This window comes from Trichoderma evansii (assembly GCF_050947405.1).
Source record: "Trichoderma evansii strain SZMC 28006 chromosome Unknown GGI43scaffold_64, whole genome shotgun sequence".
Taxonomy (NCBI): domain Eukaryota; kingdom Fungi; phylum Ascomycota; class Sordariomycetes; order Hypocreales; family Hypocreaceae; genus Trichoderma; species Trichoderma evansii.
The window spans coordinates 2,810-22,862 of NW_028145142.1; the positions used below are offsets into that span (position 1 = coordinate 2,810).

General features: G+C 41.0%; 7 protein-coding genes across 7 annotated transcripts; 3 read left to right on the top strand and 4 right to left on the bottom strand.

The window, feature by feature from the left end:
• Nucleotides 1-400: 400 nt before the first annotated feature.
• Nucleotides 401-2,139, top strand: GGI43DRAFT_426795 (zinc-dependent alcohol dehydrogenase family protein; the record flags this gene model as incomplete). Its single annotated transcript, XM_083208720.1, has 5 exons — nt 401-412; nt 994-1,153; nt 1,215-1,810; nt 1,840-1,998; nt 2,107-2,139. The coding sequence occupies 5 exons, from the start codon at nt 401-403 to the stop codon at nt 2,137-2,139; spliced, it is 960 nt and encodes a 319-aa protein (XP_083054939.1).
• Nucleotides 2,062-3,728, bottom strand: GGI43DRAFT_433373 (glycosyltransferase family 32 protein; the record flags this gene model as incomplete). The annotated part of the gene is made up of 3 exons (XM_083209738.1): nt 2,062-3,129; nt 3,199-3,624; nt 3,655-3,728. The coding sequence occupies 3 exons, from the start codon at nt 3,726-3,728 to the stop codon at nt 2,532-2,534; spliced, it is 1,098 nt and encodes a 365-aa protein (XP_083054940.1). The 3' UTR covers nt 2,062-2,531.
• Nucleotides 3,729-6,616: 2,888 nt separating this feature from the next.
• On the bottom strand, nt 6,617-7,833 carry GGI43DRAFT_433381 (uncharacterized protein). Its single transcript, XM_083209739.1, has 2 exons — nt 7,190-7,833; nt 6,617-7,131 (listed from the first exon to the last, which is right to left on the bottom strand). Exons 1-2 carry the CDS (start codon nt 7,812-7,814, stop codon nt 6,791-6,793), a joined length of 966 nt encoding a protein of 321 aa, XP_083054941.1. The 5' UTR covers nt 7,815-7,833; the 3' UTR covers nt 6,617-6,790.
• A 3,969-nt stretch (nt 7,834-11,802) lies between these two features.
• On the top strand, nt 11,803-13,650 carry GGI43DRAFT_426798 (cytochrome P450; the record flags this gene model as incomplete). The annotated part of the gene is made up of 6 exons (XM_083208721.1): nt 11,803-12,385; nt 12,447-12,659; nt 12,798-13,009; nt 13,068-13,175; nt 13,261-13,427; nt 13,476-13,650. The coding sequence occupies 6 exons, from the start codon at nt 11,803-11,805 to the stop codon at nt 13,648-13,650; spliced, it is 1,458 nt and encodes a 485-aa protein (XP_083054942.1).
• A 793-nt stretch (nt 13,651-14,443) lies between these two features.
• On the bottom strand, nt 14,444-16,366 carry GGI43DRAFT_426799 (transcription factor domain-containing protein; the record flags this gene model as incomplete). The annotated part of the gene is made up of 5 exons (XM_083208722.1): nt 14,444-15,028; nt 15,551-15,747; nt 15,884-15,991; nt 16,044-16,234; nt 16,308-16,366. 5 exons carry the CDS (start codon nt 16,364-16,366, stop codon nt 14,444-14,446), a joined length of 1,140 nt encoding a protein of 379 aa, XP_083054943.1.
• A 374-nt stretch (nt 16,367-16,740) lies between these two features.
• GGI43DRAFT_389123 (uncharacterized protein) lies at nt 16,741-17,792 on the top strand (the record flags this gene model as incomplete). Its single annotated transcript, XM_083204148.1, has 5 exons — nt 16,741-16,782; nt 16,850-17,005; nt 17,063-17,166; nt 17,231-17,547; nt 17,602-17,792. 5 exons carry the CDS (start codon nt 16,741-16,743, stop codon nt 17,790-17,792), a joined length of 810 nt encoding a protein of 269 aa, XP_083054944.1.
• A 26-nt stretch (nt 17,793-17,818) lies between these two features.
• Nucleotides 17,819-19,655, bottom strand: GGI43DRAFT_419528 (alpha/beta fold hydrolase). The gene has a single exon (XM_083207693.1). The coding sequence runs from the start codon at nt 19,284-19,286 to the stop codon at nt 18,300-18,302; it is 987 nt and encodes a 328-aa protein (XP_083054945.1). The 5' UTR covers nt 19,287-19,655; the 3' UTR covers nt 17,819-18,299.
• Nucleotides 19,656-20,053: the final 398 nt, after the last annotated feature.

Genomic DNA, 20,053 nt, shown 5'->3' on the forward strand with positions numbered 1-20,053 from the left:
AACGGCTTATCTAGGGCGTCGTGATCTTAAGAGACTTGGATGCGATCGTAGAAGCCAATTTATGGCCATGATTTTGGCCGTTCAAATCATATCATAGGAGCAGTGAGAAGGAAGACATCGAAGGATTTTTGGATAATTTACAAACTACTAAAAAATCAGGTATGGTATGGCTACGAAGACATGAGCACGAGAGAAATTCGGTTAAGTGTTACTTAGGGTCAGCCGCCACCCCTGGCTCTCAGCTCTGCAAAGTAACCATAATATCTTAATACCATTTTGTGATGCGAATTAGCTGCAGTTTCTTTAGATGTACTTGGGGGAAACATTTATCTTATGATAGCTATAAACACTTAATCTTCGTCCATAAATGCCCGTAGAAAATCATATTGGCTGGGTCGATATGACAAAAGAGGTGGGCTGCTTGCGAAGCCTCAGAGCCCTTTTGAAGCAAATAGTGTACATTCTGCATGCCGCAGGTCATAGTAGTGATACTAGCTTCGTAAAGCGATGAAGTCATGTCGGTTCTGTCTTCAGGTCTTGCACGACTGATACTGGACTACCAAGATAAATATATTGTGACGCAGAAAGAACCGCTGCAGTTGTCAAAAGCGTTCAACTTTTGGCAAGACTGAATGATGGAAAGGATGTATAAGGATTAAATCGTGTCACGCTCCACTTTTGAAGATATCGAGCTCCTTGCATGGGCATTGTTAAGTCTCCACTGGGGGTGAACTTAATATGTTGTGCAAGCAGCATACAGCTAAGTGTCATCGTGTTGACATTTGTTGATTTCTTACTCTCTGTTAAGTCAGAAAAGCTGATTTGTCAGAGCCATTGCAAATTTCAATGCGCCTTATTAAATCCTAATATAATTCTTTCATGCATCATTGCCTCTACATAAGGCCCAAATGCTTGAACATTCAGCAGTGTATCTAAACTCCTGATCCAGAATATCTTTTTTTATCCAATTTCGGTTGGTAGAATGGTGACAAGACGCCGTCAATTACCAGAGGATGGGAGTTTCGCGAACTCGGTAGAAAACCAGACTGGGAATCTTTGGTGTGGAACCCCACACAGCAATTGCCCGCACTTGATCCCACAGATGTCCTTGTTAAATGCCGCGCTGCTGCTTTGAACTTTCGTGACCTTTCAAGTACGTGATGTACATTAAACCTTGGATGGTATACCCTAAAGTTTGCTGACGAGTCAAATAGTGGTCAAAGGGTCATATATACACATCCCAGACGATGGTACTGTTCCCGGAGGGGACGGTGCCGGTGAGATCATCGCAATAGGAAATCATGTCGTGCGATTTCGCCCAGGAGACAAAGTTCTTACCTTTACCTGGCAGACAGGATACTTTGGCGGCACACACCCTGGTTATGGAGCTGAAATGGCCGATGTAGGAGTTGTTGTTGGTGGGACTTTCCGAGAACATGGAGTATTCAATCAGGAGGGGCTTGTCCGCATGCCGCATAATCTTTCTTTCGAAGAAGGGGCTGCATTAAACATTGCGTATGTAACAGCATGGAATGCGCTGATGGGGAGCACAAGGCCCCTGCGAGTTGGAGGCACAGTGCTGGTGCAAGGCACGGGCGGTGTCAGTGTAGCTGCTCTACAGCTTGCTGTTGCAGCAGGTGCCACTGTCATTGCCACGACATCGTCTCCTGAGAAAGAGGCATTCCTCACGAGTCTAGGAGCTTTCCACGTTATCAACTATAAGCAAGACAATGAGTGGGGTGCTACTGCCAAGAGGATCTCTCCAGGTGGACTTGGTTGCACAAAGGTCATTGAGATAGGCGGGGCCAGAGTACCTGCAAGCAGAGTACCTGCAAGCAGAGTTTTGAGTCACTGGCCTCAGGCGGCGAAATTGAAATCATCGGATTCTTGGCTTATGTTGAAGAGATAGGGGAGAAGAGTCCGACTTTTTTCGACACTATCCTGCGCTCGGCCACTATCCGGGGGCTTCAAGGCGGAAGTCGGGAACAGTTTGATGAAGTAAGTCGCGTCATTTAGTCGAGAGGCATCAAACCAGCCATTGATCCATGCATTTTCGAATTGGCAGACCTGAAAAATGCCTACCAATACTTGCGGGATCGGAAACAGGTTGGGAAAGTAGTCATCAGCATCGCTACGTAAGGCAGCCGAGTTATTAGTAGCTATTATCTTTAGTGAATAGGCCCACATGTTATAGGCACTCTTATTTAATAAATTAACCATATGATAGCAAAGATGGTGATGGGTATAGCCCACTCTCTAACTTATAAATGAGTAATATTCCCAACCAAAATAAACATAAGATACACTTGCAAATAGAATCCAGTATACACTGTGCTGCAGCGTTTTTTTCTCGAGGCTTTTGCTGCATGGTGGCTACTGGAGCTAAGTATATACAATACTAAAGCGAAATGCTTGATCTGTCAACCAGAAGCTACACAACTCGACATTAATCTTCTTTTCCACCAATTCACGCTATTAATATATTCTCACTGTTTGTAAGACTTGAGATTTTCTCTTATATCATTTCTTTCTTATCCATCTTGGCTGATGCGCTCTATATTTTCTACATCTGGGCCCTTGCCTCTGTGAGTATGAGTCCAGTATGTTATGGATATACTACCTTTTAGGTCAATGTTCAACACATCTTTGCACTGTGTCTCATTGAATGTATCTTTCTCAGCTGAACACAGAGATCGCACCTTTTCTCCGGTGTTCCAATCGAAAGGATATATCATGTCTTCTGGCAAGAGAATTATTTTATTCGCTGCGTCGCCACAAGATTTATATTGCCGAATATTTTTACGCAGCGCAATAGGGCCCGTTAGCTGCTCTGCTGAGGGGTAATCGTACCACCATCTGTGAAGAATGCGCCTGCTCTTTTGTATCTCTGCCTGTGCGAAATTCACTGGGAATAAGAAAAAAGGATGTCCAGCTGAAGCAGCCATCCATGCATTAGGTATGTTGTGGTCGAAAGTTGAATCAGAACCCATGCGACCAAACAACGCAACACGTGCCATGGAGGCTTCGCCACCAGAAGTCTTGTCGAGCTCATCAAGAAATGAAACATTTTGGGATTCGAGAGCATCAAGTGTAGGGCGCAGACATTCGGTGTCTAAGTCGGCGTAAATCCTATTCCTTCATGTCAGAATAAGCTTAACAATAGACTTGCTTATTGTCTGATTTGTAAGCTTAACCCACCCGCCAAATATATACATATAAAGATTCCGTGCCAGATCAGCTCGATAAATGTCCCCAGGCAGACTTAGAAAGGTATCCTCAAGCCATGGAAAATATTGTTTGACAAGCTGAAGATTATCTTCGTCCGTCCATAGAACCCACTCCCAATCAGGATGCTGCCTGCGACACGTGTCACTCCATCTTTTAAATTTAGCCGGCAAATCTGTTGATTTCCAGCTTTGGTGAAGCAGCTTTGGAACCCCCCCTAATAACGGTTCTGTCGATCGACAGAGGAGCTCTGTTGGTGACAGGGCTGCTGCTAACTCTATATGAGAGGAGGAGTCTGTTTGCGGGTGCGGAATTAAAAATGGGCAGTTGTTGGAGGCATGGGAAGAAGGTACGTGATGTTGTGTAACAGGGAGCCGACAAGTGAATGGCTTAAAGATGCTAAAACCGGATGTAAAATATGAAGTAAACTGTATGAAAATAATGCAAAGCAGGAGCGTAATTGCTAGTGTACAAAGGCGACGTAATCGCTGAAAAAACAGCATACTTACGATTTATCCGCCAATAGCTAAGAATACTTGTATGCAGATTTATTAAAGAATGAAATTCAACTTCCTTCCTACGCTAACCTGAGTTTTCTACGTATCGTTTGGCTACTTATGCAATAATAAGGGGGCTCGACGTTTATCTGCCCTATTTGTCTTAGCTGAATTTGAACAGAGTACAGATTATTAAATTTGATTAGTATTATTTATTATTATTCTGTTATAAATGTCTCATTACCTACCAGAGTACATTTAAAATACCTTTTCCTCAGTATTCAAAGGCTTTCAATACCCAAGTTATCTCTCGTTACTCTGTTACTATTGCTATCTGGAAAGTGTATCTCAAAATTATTTAGCCTTGTAATTGCTCAGATGCAATCAGTCCCAACGTTGCCATTATGGAGAATGATACTAGTATCTTCTATCTAGCCGATGCAACACAACAGTCTAAGCCACTCTACAGACAGGCTTGGCAAAGCTATCAACAATCCCACCTTGTTTCATTGATGTCCAAATGTGGCTAGAAAGCGCCACGTTTGTGTCGCGTTTTCGCCAGAAATCCTTTGCTCGTGAATGCTATTGCAAACTATTCGCGAATGCCAGACAACTCTTGTAAAGACTATCATGTGGCTATACCTGCTTCAGGCATATAGGTAGTTGAAAGAGAATAACGACAGTAAAGGTCTAATAACATCTTGGAGGCTAGACCACCATGTGGTTCCTGGCCTCTATAAATGAAAGATATTTCACCCTTGCATTTACTACGTAAGCTGTTCACTGCCACCGCGGAGCACTAACTTCAATGTTGTTTGGTGATTGTATTACGCTCTCAGTGGCGCACTTTACTCGCTGTATGCTAATGTAAAATGAATTAACCACCTGGTATCTTAAAAAATAGCGCCCTTTCAAATGATCGAGCCAAAGGCGATGATATAAAAGAAAAAACACATACTACCTGTGGCCTTTTTTGTGGAGGGGGGAGACCCTGGCCCAATGATTTAGCGCTACAACCCTAAAATACCTTTTTTTTTAAGTTGCGCCAAGCATAACTTGCTAGTGCTACCTCTTTTGAAACCAAGAATCCTGATCTTGTGGAAGTGTACAATTTGGTTATGAGCCAGCAGGTGGCTATCGAAGGTAATTACAAATATAAATTTTTAACGTAACCACCCCAAGTCTTTATGTTGTCAAGTTGAGAACCCAAGTGGGATAGCCTAGCTTGCTGGCCTGCGATTAAGTACATACGCCCCCATTAGCGTATCTTTTATATATAGGCTTCTGGATGTCTAGCATGATGGATAAGCCCGAACGGTTAGACGCAACGGCAGTCGCCGGTGAGAGCATTCAATCGCCAGTGCTGTGCTAAGAGCTGACGGGATATATTGCCAGATACCATATTTGGGTAGCGTTCCATCTTCCATCTTCCAATGGTCAATATCTTCACCAATTGCACAGCACAGAAGCGTTTTGCTCGCCTAGGGACTGGGGTGCTAAAATTAGTTAAGAAACAAAGAAGAGCGAACCCATAAGCACAGGGATCAATCATCACACTAAAAGACGTCATTAATGGTCTTGACAAGATTGTGCATAGTATGTCAAGTCTTACCCGCTAGTCACCATGATGCGGTCTGTAATTTGTGCCATCATTCCGGCGTGTGTTTGCTTTGCCACATCAAAGATATGGAAGGCTGCGCACGAAATTTGAAGTGATTCTCGCACAGATATTGCCTTCCTCGATGCTTCGCTCCGCCTCTCTACCACAACAGCGCCCACGCGTCTCCTTAGCTTTGTTGGATATTTCTTACACGTCATCAAATTAAGGCACTCGGGGTTTTCAAGTCAAGAATTCTGCCGAATTTCATAACGTTTCAGCTTGGAATCTAGCCAATACTCCCATAGGCAATGCCAGATAATTAGAAAGTCAGGCTGGCGCGAGCTGCTTTAGGTCCTTACCACCACTGTTTTTTTTTTTAACAGAATATATATGTTTGATGGCCTAAACTATATTATTTCACGCATAGGTCGGTATCTGGATCTTTCCAAGGTGCTGATCAAGGCAGTGGTTTGGCGTTCATAGGTCAGGAATACGAGAGACAGTCAATCAATCATGGACTTCCTATAATTTCTACAACCAGTGGGCTTTCTACAGCCCCAAACATATCCACGGGCTCAAAGAGCTGGGAAAGTCTGAGCTACAGTTATTATACATAATTAAAAGCTATTATAGTTGAATCTGTTTGTATATGGGTTAAGTGAGACTAAAGTTAATGCAGTAGGTCTATAGGTAGGAAAAAGATATTTAAATTAAACTCTATATAAATGACTGGCTATTTAAACTGTTAAAAGAACGATAAAGATGTAACTTTATGCATCCAGTTACCTGGATCCAACTTGATTTATTTTCTTGGCGAGTGTTGAACGTGATTTGTCCTACTCGCTTGTTAAGAGCGTGATTGGGGGATGATATTTGGTTGATCAGGGACGTCCTACTCTGTAAGTCCAGTTTCACGACCTATGAAAAGTCGCGTAATAACGAACTTTAAATAAATAAACAGGAAAACGTCCTTGTAAGTGTTATTGCCCCTAGAGAGAATCCAACTTTCCATGGAATAGAATTGGCTTCAAATTATAATTGGAGACAATATTTTAAATGGAAAAAAGCTTCTACATTGTGATGGCTAAGAGATAGTCAAATATGTATACAAGCATCGGGTTACATTTAAAGAAAGATCTCAGTCGGCTAGCTTATTTTATATTAGCGGTTACTTAATGGAATGAGTTCTAACATAAATGCTAAAATATTTACACTGGTACTGTATGATTGTAATAATCTATTATATAGTCAAGCTACACAGGGCAAAAGATTAAGCTAGTAATTATAGTTATAGGGACTATTGTAACTAAACCAGTTGCTCATAAGAGATTAGTTTATTATGAGGGGGGACCTGATAATAATACGATTTCTCTCTCCCCCCAGGACAGCCACAACAGTTTTGGGTGTTATACCACGGTAATACTCTAATCTGATTTCTCTAACTCGAGCCAATAAACTGTTCAATCTATCAAAACATAAGATAAAAGGTGAAAACTGCCAACAGCAGTGTCGCCCCGAGAGGAGGCATATAATAAGTACCGGCGGTTCCATTTCCTTTTTTCCCACTGTTTCCATTGCCTTCTTGGTTTGAAGCATCGGGATCTCGGCTGCCACTGGTAATGTTGTTGGGACGTAGGCAGCGCAATGCTGATTCGGTGACGTTTACCGTGCCGGATCCTTGGCTCCACGTGAAGAGTACAGGCCAGATGTTTCTAACAGCATTATCGTATTCTGTTTCGTTATTATTCGACGCTGGTGGCAAGCCCATGGTGAAAAAGCGGCTGTCGGTAATCAGCTTCTCTGTAAATTCTTGGGCGTGTCAGCTCCTCGCTCTCTCCCTCTTCATAAGGTCGTACCATTAACTTACCAAACGATGTCGAGAGTATTCCCAAGGCTTCATCTTCAGAAGAAGATGGATTAAACCAGTCACCGCAAGACTTTGGTACAGTAATTGAACCACAGTCACTTGCGATGTTCTGGGCCGCGGCCTGCAAATCCTTCTGACACTGCTGGGATAAAAAGTCACAGTTCCCGCCTTTACGCGCATCGTCTTGGTTGGCCGCCGTCGCGTTGGAATTGAGACCAAACAGGATGTTGCCGCACATCTTTGCCATGCTCGTAACGTTGGCAGCCTCGGCTTTGTTCACGCTGTTAAAGCTCATAGAGACGAACTGGGTGAACTGCTCTTTCTGAGCGGCATTGACGCTTTTGTCAGTAGATCCATTGAGCGGAATATTGGCTTCAAGAGAGATTTCGATGTCCCAGAAATGCCCATCAAATTCCAAGGGCCCCTTTGGGTTTGAAGTATTGGATACTGGAATACTAAAGGAGCCGGTGGCATTGGCTTCCGAAATAGGCCTGAACGAACTATCTGGAAGGCCAAATGGCGCTTCATCACCAATAACATAAGATCTCCCTGTGCTAATGTCTGCTGCCATGGCTAGCGGTATCAAAATCGCGAAACAGGCTGCTCGGTGCAAAATAGCCGCCATTGTTGGGCGTGAGTATAACATGGAATTGTAGTAATAAGGTAGTAGCAATATATTTAAATTGAGTTATATTTTAGAATTACAAAACGCATATTGGAAGATCCCAGCTATATACACTACTAGGACTTGTCTCGTGTTATAATTAGTATCTCTATAGATCTCCTGGAGCTAAGCCGCTTATGCAGGGCCGCCTGAGCAGAGGATGAAAGAAAAGTCGGCGATGTAAGCACCGAAAATAGATGAGGGTTATATCGTGTCTGAATGTTAATAGGGCCGGCGCCTTTAGTGCTTTTTGTTGTCCTAAGTGGATATTAGTACCCACTGTTATCACCTTGGGATTAGCGAGCTTGAGAAGATATTGGGGGGCTGACGCCAAGGTTTCGTAGGACTTATAGAGCAACAGTTGAGATAGTAAGATAAAAATAAGAGTAGCCCCTCTTCTACAATGATATTGGTATACTGTGATAGGCCAAATTCTTATGGAACAACTGAGAGGCCCTTTCTAATTCTAGCCGTAGTTATGATGCTGAATCTGGCTTACACCAGTTGGCACTAGTAGATCGGCTTACATTTGAATATCCTTAACAGTTAAGCCAGATCGAAGATAAAGAAAACAGATCCAGATAACACATCAATGGTAGTTTATTATCTTCAATATAATAAATAGTAACAAATATAAAACTAAAAAGAGATATTAATACAATACAGTGAATGTCGAAGGACAATAAATCCCCTAGTATATTGGTTAATAATCTTGCCATTAATATGCATTGAGCCTTAAAGGTAAGATCAAAAGTTCAACTCAAACGTAAGAAATTAGTACGTTGTTGCTCTGAAACTAAGGCGCTGGTTGGTCTGTAACTAAGAGCGGCTCTGGTCAGTCTAGCGGGATATTAGCTCAATCGAACAGCAGGAGTGAGAACAAAGCTGCTGATTATGAGGTCACATCTTAGAAAAGTCTTCCGCTGTCAAACAATATTCAATGGATACAGGCATTGTGACAAAGTTATGGGGCGTCTATCGGAGATAAACGAAAGAAGTTTAAAGCAATCGGACATGATCTATTTCAGATCCTGCAAGTCCAATTGATGCTTGCTTAATAGGCTGGCATTACGCTTTTCCCGGTTTCTTAGCGTCGCACTACTTTGAAAAGTGAGACTATTGTATCGCCATATGCAACACACTCTCCTAATACAGTAATTTACCTCAATGCTGATGAGTGAGACTACAGCTATGACGGGCGGAGTAATTAGATGCATGATTTTGAAAACTAGGGTCAGGTATGTGCTGCTGGTGGTATCCCAATTACTATCAACCCGGGCTTGTCACTGTTTTGCGTTTACATTGAGATTTCGGCTTGAAGTCTGCCAGTTTTAATAGGATTGTCGACCAGCCACTTTCGCCCTTAAATTGGACCGGACGGGGCTATTTTGATGCGTATAGTCGGCATCAAGCTGTACTAAGCTTGTGAGTGATAAGCTTGTTGGCGATAAGCTTGTTGGCGATACGCTTGTCAGTTTAAATATTCCTAGTAACTGAAAATGTCTACGTATATATAAACCACAAGAACCTCGTCTAATTCCAAGAGTGTCCGTCTAGCTAAACATCACTGTCAACAGAATTCTTCAAATGAAGCTCCTTACGGTACAGGATTACGCCTGATATAGGATTCTTGAAGTTTCGAAATCGCGATATGCAATGCACCTGGAGCTAGTTTTACCTCATAAGTCAGACCACATACTAAAGGGCCACACATACTAAAGGGCCACCTTCATACGAATTTACATAGTGAAATACAGTATTAATAATAGCAAATACACTAATAAATATTATAATTATAAAATTTAAAAGAATAAAGGTTTAATAATTATAAATATAAAAGTAATATAACTTTTTATTATTAAATAAAATAATAAATTTTATTAAAAGATTTATTACTATTAAAATTTATATGAAAATTATATAAAAACACTAATAAATTTACTACCTTTTTTTATAATTTATTGTAACGATCCGTTATACCGTTAAGCCAAACAGGGCAAAAGATTAGCCCAATAATCACTATTTTAGCAATTACTGTAACGGAACCAGCTATTATAAGGGATTCAACTGTTACAGGGAACCAGGTCGTAACATTTATACATTATATTATTTAATTATAATAAATTTATAAATTACAAGTTATTTAATAATTTTTATAAAATTCTTTATAAAATTACTTTTTTTAAGTTATTAAATATTTTTTATAATTAATTATAAAATTTTTAAAACTGTGAGGTTTGGTGTAAATAGGTGGCCCTTTAGCATGGGTGGCCCTTTAGTATGTGGTCTGACTTACTGGGGACAGGGTCGCAAAGGTAGTTCGTAGCTTTTCGTTTTTCGTTTAGTTTGAATGAAATTATTCGTTTTTCGTTTAGTTTGAATGAAACTATTCGTTTTTCGTTTAGTTTGAATGAAACTATTCGTTTTTCGTTTAGTTTAAATGAAACTATTCGTTTTTCGTTCACTAAAAAATAAAAAATAGTTTCCTTTAAATGAAACGAAGTGCAATTAGTTTTCGTTAATGAAAAATGAAAATAAAGAACAAAATTAGTAACCAATTCGGTTTTTATATTAACACTATACCTAATATAGCTAGCTTAATAATAAAGATATATAAAAGTAGTATTTTTTTTTAATATCTTTATAATACATTTTGGTATTAATTTTCCTAAATAGGAATAGCTTATAATAATTAATGAAGTTAGTAACTAATAGTTTCGTTTCATTCAACCTACTAACGAAACGAAAAACGAAGAATTAGTTTTCCTTTCGTTTTAAGTACAGTAACTAATTTACAACCCCGACTGGGGACTCGCCCACTTGGTGTCTGCTCACTGTTCTGATTAGAACACGCGACGAAGTCAACGTCATGTTAGTCAAATCTATGTCACTGCCTGTGGTAAGTCTAGAAACGTTGTTCATTTCATCTTTGAACTGGCTTATGCACATACAAACACATCCACGGAAACCTAGCTTATTGTATCGCTATTAAGCCCACTGAGCGAGAACACGTTACGGAATCATTTGATCTAGATATTAAACTGAGACGTGTATTAGCAAGGCCGGAGGTATCTATACTGAAGTTACCCAACAAAAATGAAGGATTTGGGACACTTTCTCATTAACCATGGTAAGCTGTTATAACTAGTATCGTAGAAAGGTTTTGGGTCTCTTGAGCATGCAATTAATAGATCTTTAGACATGATACAGGTTATGGATACAGCATATAAAATCAGGAGCAATGGCTCCGAATGCAAATTTACGCAATCATGCTGTTATATTGAGTAGCCTATATCGACATATTATCATTCCATACATCTTGACCAGGCATTGAGAGCTAGTCATGCGGCTCATGAAAGAATCACATAACTCTGAAAAGTTCAATATGAAGTGCATAGTATTAGTAGATACTACGTGGAATTCTTTAATATAGCATGAGGCTTTGGAAATTGAGAGAAAATCAAGATCTTGTTGGAATAATATGATGTTGTGGGAGGCAATGTAAATATCGCCTCGAGATACATCTGTTATGCATTCTGTTATCATTAGATTAGCTAAATAAGCACTTTGAGAGTAACGAGTTGCCTAGCGTCGTCGAGTAAGCAGTACAAACTTGGGCATGTATAAAAGTAGTTAGAGGGGCGGAGTCTCGTCTATACATCAAACATTTGAACTAGCGGATGCTATCTTCTTTAGAGCTCCGCGATTAGGAAGTATGACACATACTGGGGTGACCGTCAGCTTACCTGTGAGCCCTTGTTACTCATGACATCCCCTTATACTGCGCCCACAGATATCTCTAGTTTAATTGGCTTTCTCCGCGTGAGTGGCAAAACCTTAACGGTAGCATCATGGTAATTGAGCCAGTTTATGGTAAATAGCAATAACATAATTGATATATTGGTTTACTTTGGTAGATCTCTCATTTGATCAGACAGTGAACACAATCATGGAACAATTACTTAAAAGCTTCGAAGTCGTTAATTTGTCTGACATATGGTTGCCAGCTGCGACTATATATCTTGTCTCACATATTGTCTATCGCCTCTACATTCATCCTTTGTCCGGAATTCCCGGTCCGCGGCTTGCCGCAATTACTAGCTGGTATGAAACCTATTATGACTTTCTCAAGGCGCCTGGCGGTCAGTACTGGAACAAACTCGACGAACTCCATAAAGAATACGGCCCTATTATCCGTATCAATCCTAACGAGATCCAAATTCATGACCCAGAGTTTTATACCCAGATTTATGCTGGAGGATCAACCAAAAGGTATAGGTATGCACGTAGCGTCTCGGGGAATGGTTCACCTGGATCCATGGCTTCAGCTGTTTCTCACGATCAACATCGTCTTCGCCGGAGCTCAATAAACCCTTTCTTTTCAAAAGCTGCTGTGCTAAGACTTGAAGAAAGAATCCAAAGTAGAGTTAGGATTCTTTGTGAACGGCTATCTGGCTTTCTGGAAAGAGGAGAAATAGTTGACATAAGCGTGGCAATGACGTCCCTTACTTTGGATATTATCACGGAATATTGTAAGTCTGCTCAAAATGAATTACTACTCAGGCGATTATTGTCTGCTAAATAGGACAAAAGCATTTGGAGAATCTTGGAATCTTATGGACAAAGACGACTTGAGTTATAATTTTGTGAAGGTGATGAGAGGAGGCTTTGAGACACTCCAGGTTCGAAAGCTTTTTAACTCAATTATTCGACTGATTCCACCTACTATTTTATCTTGGTCTAGTCCAGATATGAAAGTGTTTTTCGAATTCAAAGATGTACAACCTTATTCCCAATTGCTAAGACGTTTATGCTAATTAATTGTACAGAGATGCTTTGAAATATGTCGACTGATCAAAATCGCTCATGGCGATATGAAAGCAAATTTGGTACTCCGAAGAGCGCGAATCAATCTCTTCACTGAGGCGCTAAACAGGCTTCCAGAGGAGGAAATAGAGACGCAAAGACTTGCAGATGAAGCTCTGGTACTTATCACAGCGGGTTCCGAGACAACTAGTAGAGCCCTGGCAACGATCATCTACCATGTATTGAAAAATCCACATATTCACGCTAATTTACAGCAAGAACTCGACACAGCCATACCAGATACTAATATGGAGGTACCTTATTCAACGCTTGAGGCTTTACCTTACTTGGTTAGACTTTTATCATGTCATTTTCTGGGTTATGATTTATCGCTGACATTCCTATCAGACGGCGATAATCAGAGAATCGTTGCGCATTAGTGCACTGGTGCCAAATCGCTCGCTATTGATTGCAGATGAGCCGCTGCAATATAAGCAATGGAGCCTAAAACCCGGAGTAAGTACTGTTATGAATGCTATAATAGTGATTCAATTGATGCAGGTTGGGTGTGGTAGTAAATAGACTAACCCAAACGAACAAGACTGCTTTCTGTATGAACACTTCCAAATACCTCCTTGATGCTTCCATATATCGTAATCCTACTATGTTTAATCCCGAACGCTGGCTTGGTGACGCACAGAGTACCCAGAAATTGCTTCATCATTTTGCGCCGTTTTCTAGGGGCCACCGAGGCTGTATTGGAATGAAGTGAGTTTCACACATATTATGTCGATGTCGCTGACAACTTTTGACTAGTCTTGCATACGCCGAGCTATATCTCGTTTCTTCCCATATAATCAGGCGCTTCGATATGCGTTTGTACGATGTAATTAGGGAAAGAGATGTGGACACTGTACGGGATGCGTTTATTGGATTGCCTAGTATGAAATCAAAGGGTGTAAGAGTCGAAATAATTCGTACAAGAAGTTAAGCATAAGATAATGTGAACTATGAATCAAATGCTGAATTAGGTAACACTGTATGATCCCCTGCGCAGCATTGTACAAATTTTCCATGCCGGGCATAGATAGTGCAGCCAAGAGTAAAATGGTGTGATTGCCCATAGAGTATACAATAATGTATTATCTCTTAAAACATCTATAGTAGACTAGGTAGGCGTTGTGGAACTGAAGCAAAGGGTATGTAACTGATATCTGTAGAAGTAGCCTCCAAACCAACGTGGGAATTTTGACACTATCAGTGGCAGCACCAGTTTACCGCCAATGTTTAAAGTAGACTACGCCTCAGCTGCACCTACTATTCCATGCCTTGCTACGGACATCGCAAGACTCGCCTTCTGTAGGTCATAAAGTTGATTTCGAAGTTTTGCATATTTCAACGATATTCATGTAAGACTTGACTTTATGAAGACTGCATTCTCCCTGTGTACTTTCTTACTTTAAGTATATTGGGTTATATTGTTAAGAATAAAGCATGTTTTACAGAATTGTATATTGTATACGGGAGCTAACAGAAGTGTTTTTTTTTTATCATACCTCGAGTAAGTATTTATAGCAGCTTGGTAATAGCTATCCTGAGCATGGCGAATATTCAAAACGAATCATCTCCAGAGGCCTTCATTTTTCTCGCTTTCAGTGGAGCTAATGTATTTGCCGAGAATCTTCCTCTAAAACGTTCAAAGCATGGCAGAATCCACGTAGCAACTTTTTAACAAGACAGACCTCTTATTATTCATGGTATTCTAAATCAGAAAACTTCCTGTATTAGACAAAACTTGGCATAATCTGGTGAGAAGTTATGACAGTGTCCAGCCTATTCAAATAATCTAGCTCATAATCAACAGCAAGGTCGTCTTGAACCCATATCTGCTGTAGAATGTTCTGTAGCCCATGTAAACTCATTAAACTCGAAGTCTTCGTTGCTCTTTCAACCTGCTCCAAAATTCTCATTCTCTGCCCATCCGTCCGAGCCTCACATCCAATAATCAGCAGTGGAAAGGGCGGATTGAAGGCTTCCAGCTCGTCAAGAAGTACATATGCCCTCTCAACCAATGTATCAATTTCTGGCGATGTTCCTGAAAAGTTTCGCGATGCTCTCTTAAGGTAAATTAGAGCAGCTAGTTTGAAAATCTCTATTGTAGCCACCCAGGCTGTGTTCAGACTGGACGCGGTATCTGATATGCCCTCTGGTGCCAACGGGGCAATATTAATTATCGTGTTCTCGAGACAACGCAATGAATTTTCGTATGCGTCGTTGTGGTATCGTACGTCTGTTGGTTTTTGAATCATCTCGAACATAATATACAAATATCGAAGAATCTCGTGTGAGCAATATGATACATCTTTAACCTATCTGATTTTAGATAAATGATGATGTAGACGCGAGGTTTTATAGTCTTCAGCCTAACCTTTCGTAATTGGCAAGTACCTTGGTCCACAGGCACAGAATTTTTAATTCCTTTAACAGGCTCTTTGTGTATATACCAGTGTCGGATGCTGAACCGGACCATGACCATATGATACTCTACCCAGCCCAGAAGTCCAGAAAATTCGCGTTGAAAGCATTGGCTGTTAATGCTTGCATTGTCGATTAGACATTTAGCTTCGCTCAAATGACCTGGAATGTAGAATAGCTTTAGAATTGTTCTTGAAGAGTCGGGCCACTTATAACATTACAAGGTAGAACAAAGGCCAATAAAGTAAACCAGACAAATTGATCCAGGCTAAGCAAGCAGGTATAAATAGACGACGCATCACTTACAGAACCACAGAGATACTGCGTTTGGCATTCCGAGCATCTTGAGCGCTGGTAAGCGTTTGTTCAAAAAAAAAAAAAAAAAAAAAAGGACATAGACTCAACCCCGAACATACCTCAAGATGGCACAGTATCATACTGGCTGCAACGTGTTGAACTATCGTGGGATCTTTAATATGAGGAATGCAAGATGTGACCATTGTACGGAGAGCGCGAGCTTTAAACCGATAAACATCTGCTTGCAGACCATTCCGATGGAACGACGAGAGCGCCAACGCCGATTGTAGCACAGCCATCGAAGATGGTGAACTGTCTGAAAGAGCTAGACGCATCAAAAGACTCAAAAAATTGTTCTTGTCAGGTTCGAAAGTAGCCAATGTGAAAGCTGCCGTATATATAACTACAAGCGTTAGTTTCGTCAAATTCTACAACACAGGTGTTATACTTACAGTGGTCAAGAAGTTCTCTTTCCTCATAAACTAATTTGATTGGGAGCCATGATAGCGCCATCGGTATATCGACTTTTTGAAAGGCGAATCCTTCATGACTATTAAGCCCTATTTCCAGAGTATTAGCTGTGCGATAGGTCAATTCCGTGAGAGAGTCAACCTTGATTCATCCGTAGGTAATGGTGGAGCTGGATATTCCATGCTGTCGTATTAATGAAGCTTATCTGGGAGACACTTTTTGTAGTTCCAAATCTATCTTGAATAGAATGGGTCAAGTTCCGCTTCTTGTTGGTAGCCTCTGGCCACGACAAACGCAACCCATACTGACATGGTCTATTAGACTTTGCGCACCTGGAACAACGTGGGCGTGCGCGGTTGCAAACGGTCCTGGAATCTGCATCGCTTGAGTAAGCAAGTAACGCACCGACTCAAAATAATACAGCGGATAGCACCTTTACAAGTCCAGCATTCATTCGTAGGCATTGTGAACAGATACCTTTACTGTTTATGTTGAGACATATTGGAAGCATTTACAAAAGAGTTGCCATGTTTTCTCTTTTCAATGCGCGCTGCATGGGATTAAATGTATTTCTAATTACTAATTACTACTTATCTTTCCGCTTTGAGCGATTTGGCAACTTTTTTGTGTCTTGGCATATTAAAGTGGACCCTCGTTTCGGGCGTATCATGTACAACATGATGATAGATTTGAAATCAGTAAAAAAGAGCAAACAAGGCTCAATGTTGATATATAAATGCAAAGCTATGCTACTGGTCTTTTAGTCTATTAACTCTCAGAACCATCTTGCAATCTTACAATCCTCAGCCAAGTCCCTATAAATCTTGTAACTAGCACAATGCCTTCATGGGTGATTACCGGAGTCTCGCGTGGCCTTGGCGTAAGCTCTTATCGCTGCTATATAATAGACAAGAACGTGTGACTAATGTATATACTTCATCATCTAGTTCGAGTTCATCCGTCAGCTCTCTGAAAATCCAGCCAATACCATCTTTGGCCTCGTCCGTGACAAAGCAGCCGTCGAGTCCAAGGTTGCCGCTGAAATCGGCCGGAAAAATATTCACATCATTCAGGCCGACACCACGGACCCGTTGGCATTGGAGGTAAGCTAATAAATAATTGATCGAAGTCGAAGTCGAAGCTAATCAGAAGATTCATAGAATGCAGCTCAGTATGTTTCCGAGAAAGCTAATGGCGCCCTTGATTATGTCATAGCCAATGCCGCTCTTCAGTCTAAGACTGCGTTAGTTGGTTTTAACACTCTGTAAGTGCTGGGCGGGGTGGAAAATATCGCTGAGATAGTTGATTCAAGACTAATTCTGCAACAGGAGCGGCGATCCAAAAGCTCTTGAGCAAGATGTGATTGACCATCTCCGAGTTAATACTATCGGCGCCGTCCACCTTTTCAATACTTTCATGCCCCTGATTTTAAAAGGTCAGGCAAAGAAAGTGATTGCTATCTCCACGGGTATGTCGGACCCTGAGATGACTCTCAAGGCTGATATTTACCAAGCCACATCTTATGCAATGAGCAAGGCAGCTCTTAATATGGCTGTAGCCAAATTCAGCGCCTTGTACCGTGAGGAAGGCGTCCTCTGCATGGCTATTTGCCCTGGTGCTGTAGACACCGGCAGTCTTAATATTAGTATGCAGTTGTCTTGATAGCTAAATAGAATACTTTCCGCTAACATTTTGATAGAGACAGAGGAGGAGGGACAGTTGGCTATGGCTATGTTTGGGAAATTTAAGCAGTATTCACCTGCCTTCGAAGGGCCTATGAAGCCAGAAGATAGTGCCAAATCGGTATTGGCACTCGTAAATAAGGCTACTGTCGATGGTGGTTATGCAGGCATCTTTCTCTCTCATACGGAATCAAAGCCGTACCTTTAAGACTATTAGTGGGATAACTGCTGGGGTTTTTTTTTTTTTTGGAATTTTTGCCAAAGATTCTCGCATATATCAGCTTAATATTTGCTGTTGAATTGCAACTCCGCTCTTTGGATACGTCCCATAAACCTCCGATATCTCCCTGGCGTGATATACTCCTATGTCTAGAAATAGCGGAGCACTTAAAAAGGAAGTGTTAAATAAATACCACCCATTAGGAATTCCTGGCAAGGATGAACAGTTGGGTATCTCTGATGCGGTGTATGAGAAGCGGTAATTAGCACCAACTGCCGCTCCCTCTTCAGATCCATTTATGATACCAAGAGATACAATAGGATACCTAAGCAGCCAATACTTTATCATTAAATGATTTCATATTGATTCATACCCGGCAGTACGGTCTGCAAATACTATTACTGGACTGAATTGTATTGCCTACCTCTTAACATGGTGGTGTAGCTATTTATAGCGAATAATATGCTCTGTCGTCAATCTGATATGAGCTTGACACTAATAATTATCTCCAAGCCACTCTACAAAGTATTTTCCAACCTCTTCTGGTTTCGCGAGCATACACCAATGGCCCACATCTAGCTCTTTCACTGTCAGGCGTGGGACCAATCCAAGAGATTCTACATCTTTAATTGCCTGTGGTCGACAGACAACATCTTGCTTACCCGCAATGAACAAGTATGGAACGTCGATTTTGTATCTCTCAGCCGGCAACCGCGAATCTTGCTCGTAAAAACCACCCTTTAGGAGCGATTGGTAGTAGCATAAGGATGATTCGTAACCGTCCTTTTCCATGCGCTTAATGAACTGTTCACGCATCTGGTTAGTGGCGTACTCTTGAACAGGCCCTTTTTTGTCCAGCTCCAGCCACGATTTAAGTCCATCTTTAGCACAAAGCGTATTCATCCACTCCATCGGTTCTGCATGAAGTGCCGTAAACAATGATTCAGTATGTTGGTTTAAAAGCGCTGGTCCAATGGCCGGATCACTAAACAGAGTCCAGTACCACCCTGGAAAGTAGCCAATTGATCTGATCATAGCTTGAGCAAGCTGGTCCATTACAATTGGCCCCTGCGGCGGGGGAGATGCTGGATAATTCAGCGTAATCAGCCCAGAACAACGCTTGGGGTGAAAGACATAGAAGCGATGAGCAAGTCCTGAGCCCCAGTCATGCCCACTGCTGACAACTTTCTCAACGTGCTCAGCGTCCAAAATGTCAATGAAGTCGCCGGTCAAACCGACTGAGTTGAACACATCTGGATCGGTAGGCTTTGAGGTATCTCCATGGCCTAAACAGTCTGGTATAATAACTCCATAACCCTGTGGAGTAAGATGACGTGTTGCGAGATCCTCCCATAATGCTGCATGATCAGGCCAGCCATGAAGGAGAAGAATGGTTGGCTTCCCATTTAATGATGTTGATGTATAATAGGTATATGAAAATCCCCGTGAAGTTGTCACAGTCTTCTTTTTTAAGGTATTCATTGCGAAATGCCGTTTACTGAAACAATAGCAAGACTTTGGTTGGAAGTGAAATGGATTTTCCTTATCAAGTTTGTTGGATTTTCCGCCCTAGAGATGGTAAGGCCTCGCTTTTCCAATGACAGGTGTGGGAGGCTCAAGAGTTTATAAACATTGTAGATAGAATATTACGTCAGCTTTAAGTATAAGCAGGGTTTGCTGGCGATCATGAGCTTGATAAAAAAGAAAAGTACGACAAAAGGGCATAGGCTCCCAAAACGTCTCTGGATACACACTCTGAAGCTTAGTATCAATATAACCTCCCATATCGTGATGAAATACTGCAAATTGCCGTCAAAGGCCTTTGCCGAATCACGATGGGCTAGGTATGAGGAACATGATCAAATCTGCTAGACTCTTCGCCGTCTACCCCTCGTTTTCCCCGCGTACACGTGGGCTGATTTAGTTAGCGGCGAGTTCAATTTTAGGTTGCCACAAGAAGTGAAACACTCCAATGCATTTTGAGCCTTAGTATTACCGATTTTAAGTCAAGAACCAGATTCAAACGCCATCCCTCAACCGATAGGAGTTTGAAAAGGGGCAATGGAAAATGGCAAAAAAAAAAAAAAAAAAAAAAAAAAAAAAAAAAAAAAAAAAAAAAAAAAAAAAAAAAAAAAAAAAAAAAAAAAAAAAAATAAAAAAAAAAAAAAAAAAAAAAAAAAAAAAAAAAAAAAAAAAAAAAAAAAAAAAAAAAAAAAAAAAAAAAAAAAAAAAAAAAAAAAAAAAAAAAA

Excerpts from the sequence above, each read along its gene's own strand:
- GGI43DRAFT_433381 (XM_083209739.1), bottom strand. The coding sequence starts at position 7,814 with ATGGCGGCTATTTTGCACCGAGCAGCCTGTTTCGCGATTTTGATACCG. Across the intron at positions 7,132-7,189 it reads AATACTCTCGACATCGTTTG|AATTTACAGAGAAGCTGATT; the intron begins GTAAGTTAATGG and ends GACACGCCCAAG.
- GGI43DRAFT_419528 (XM_083207693.1), bottom strand. The coding sequence starts at position 19,286 with ATGAATACCTTAAAAAAGAAGACTGTGACAACTTCACGGGGATTTTCA.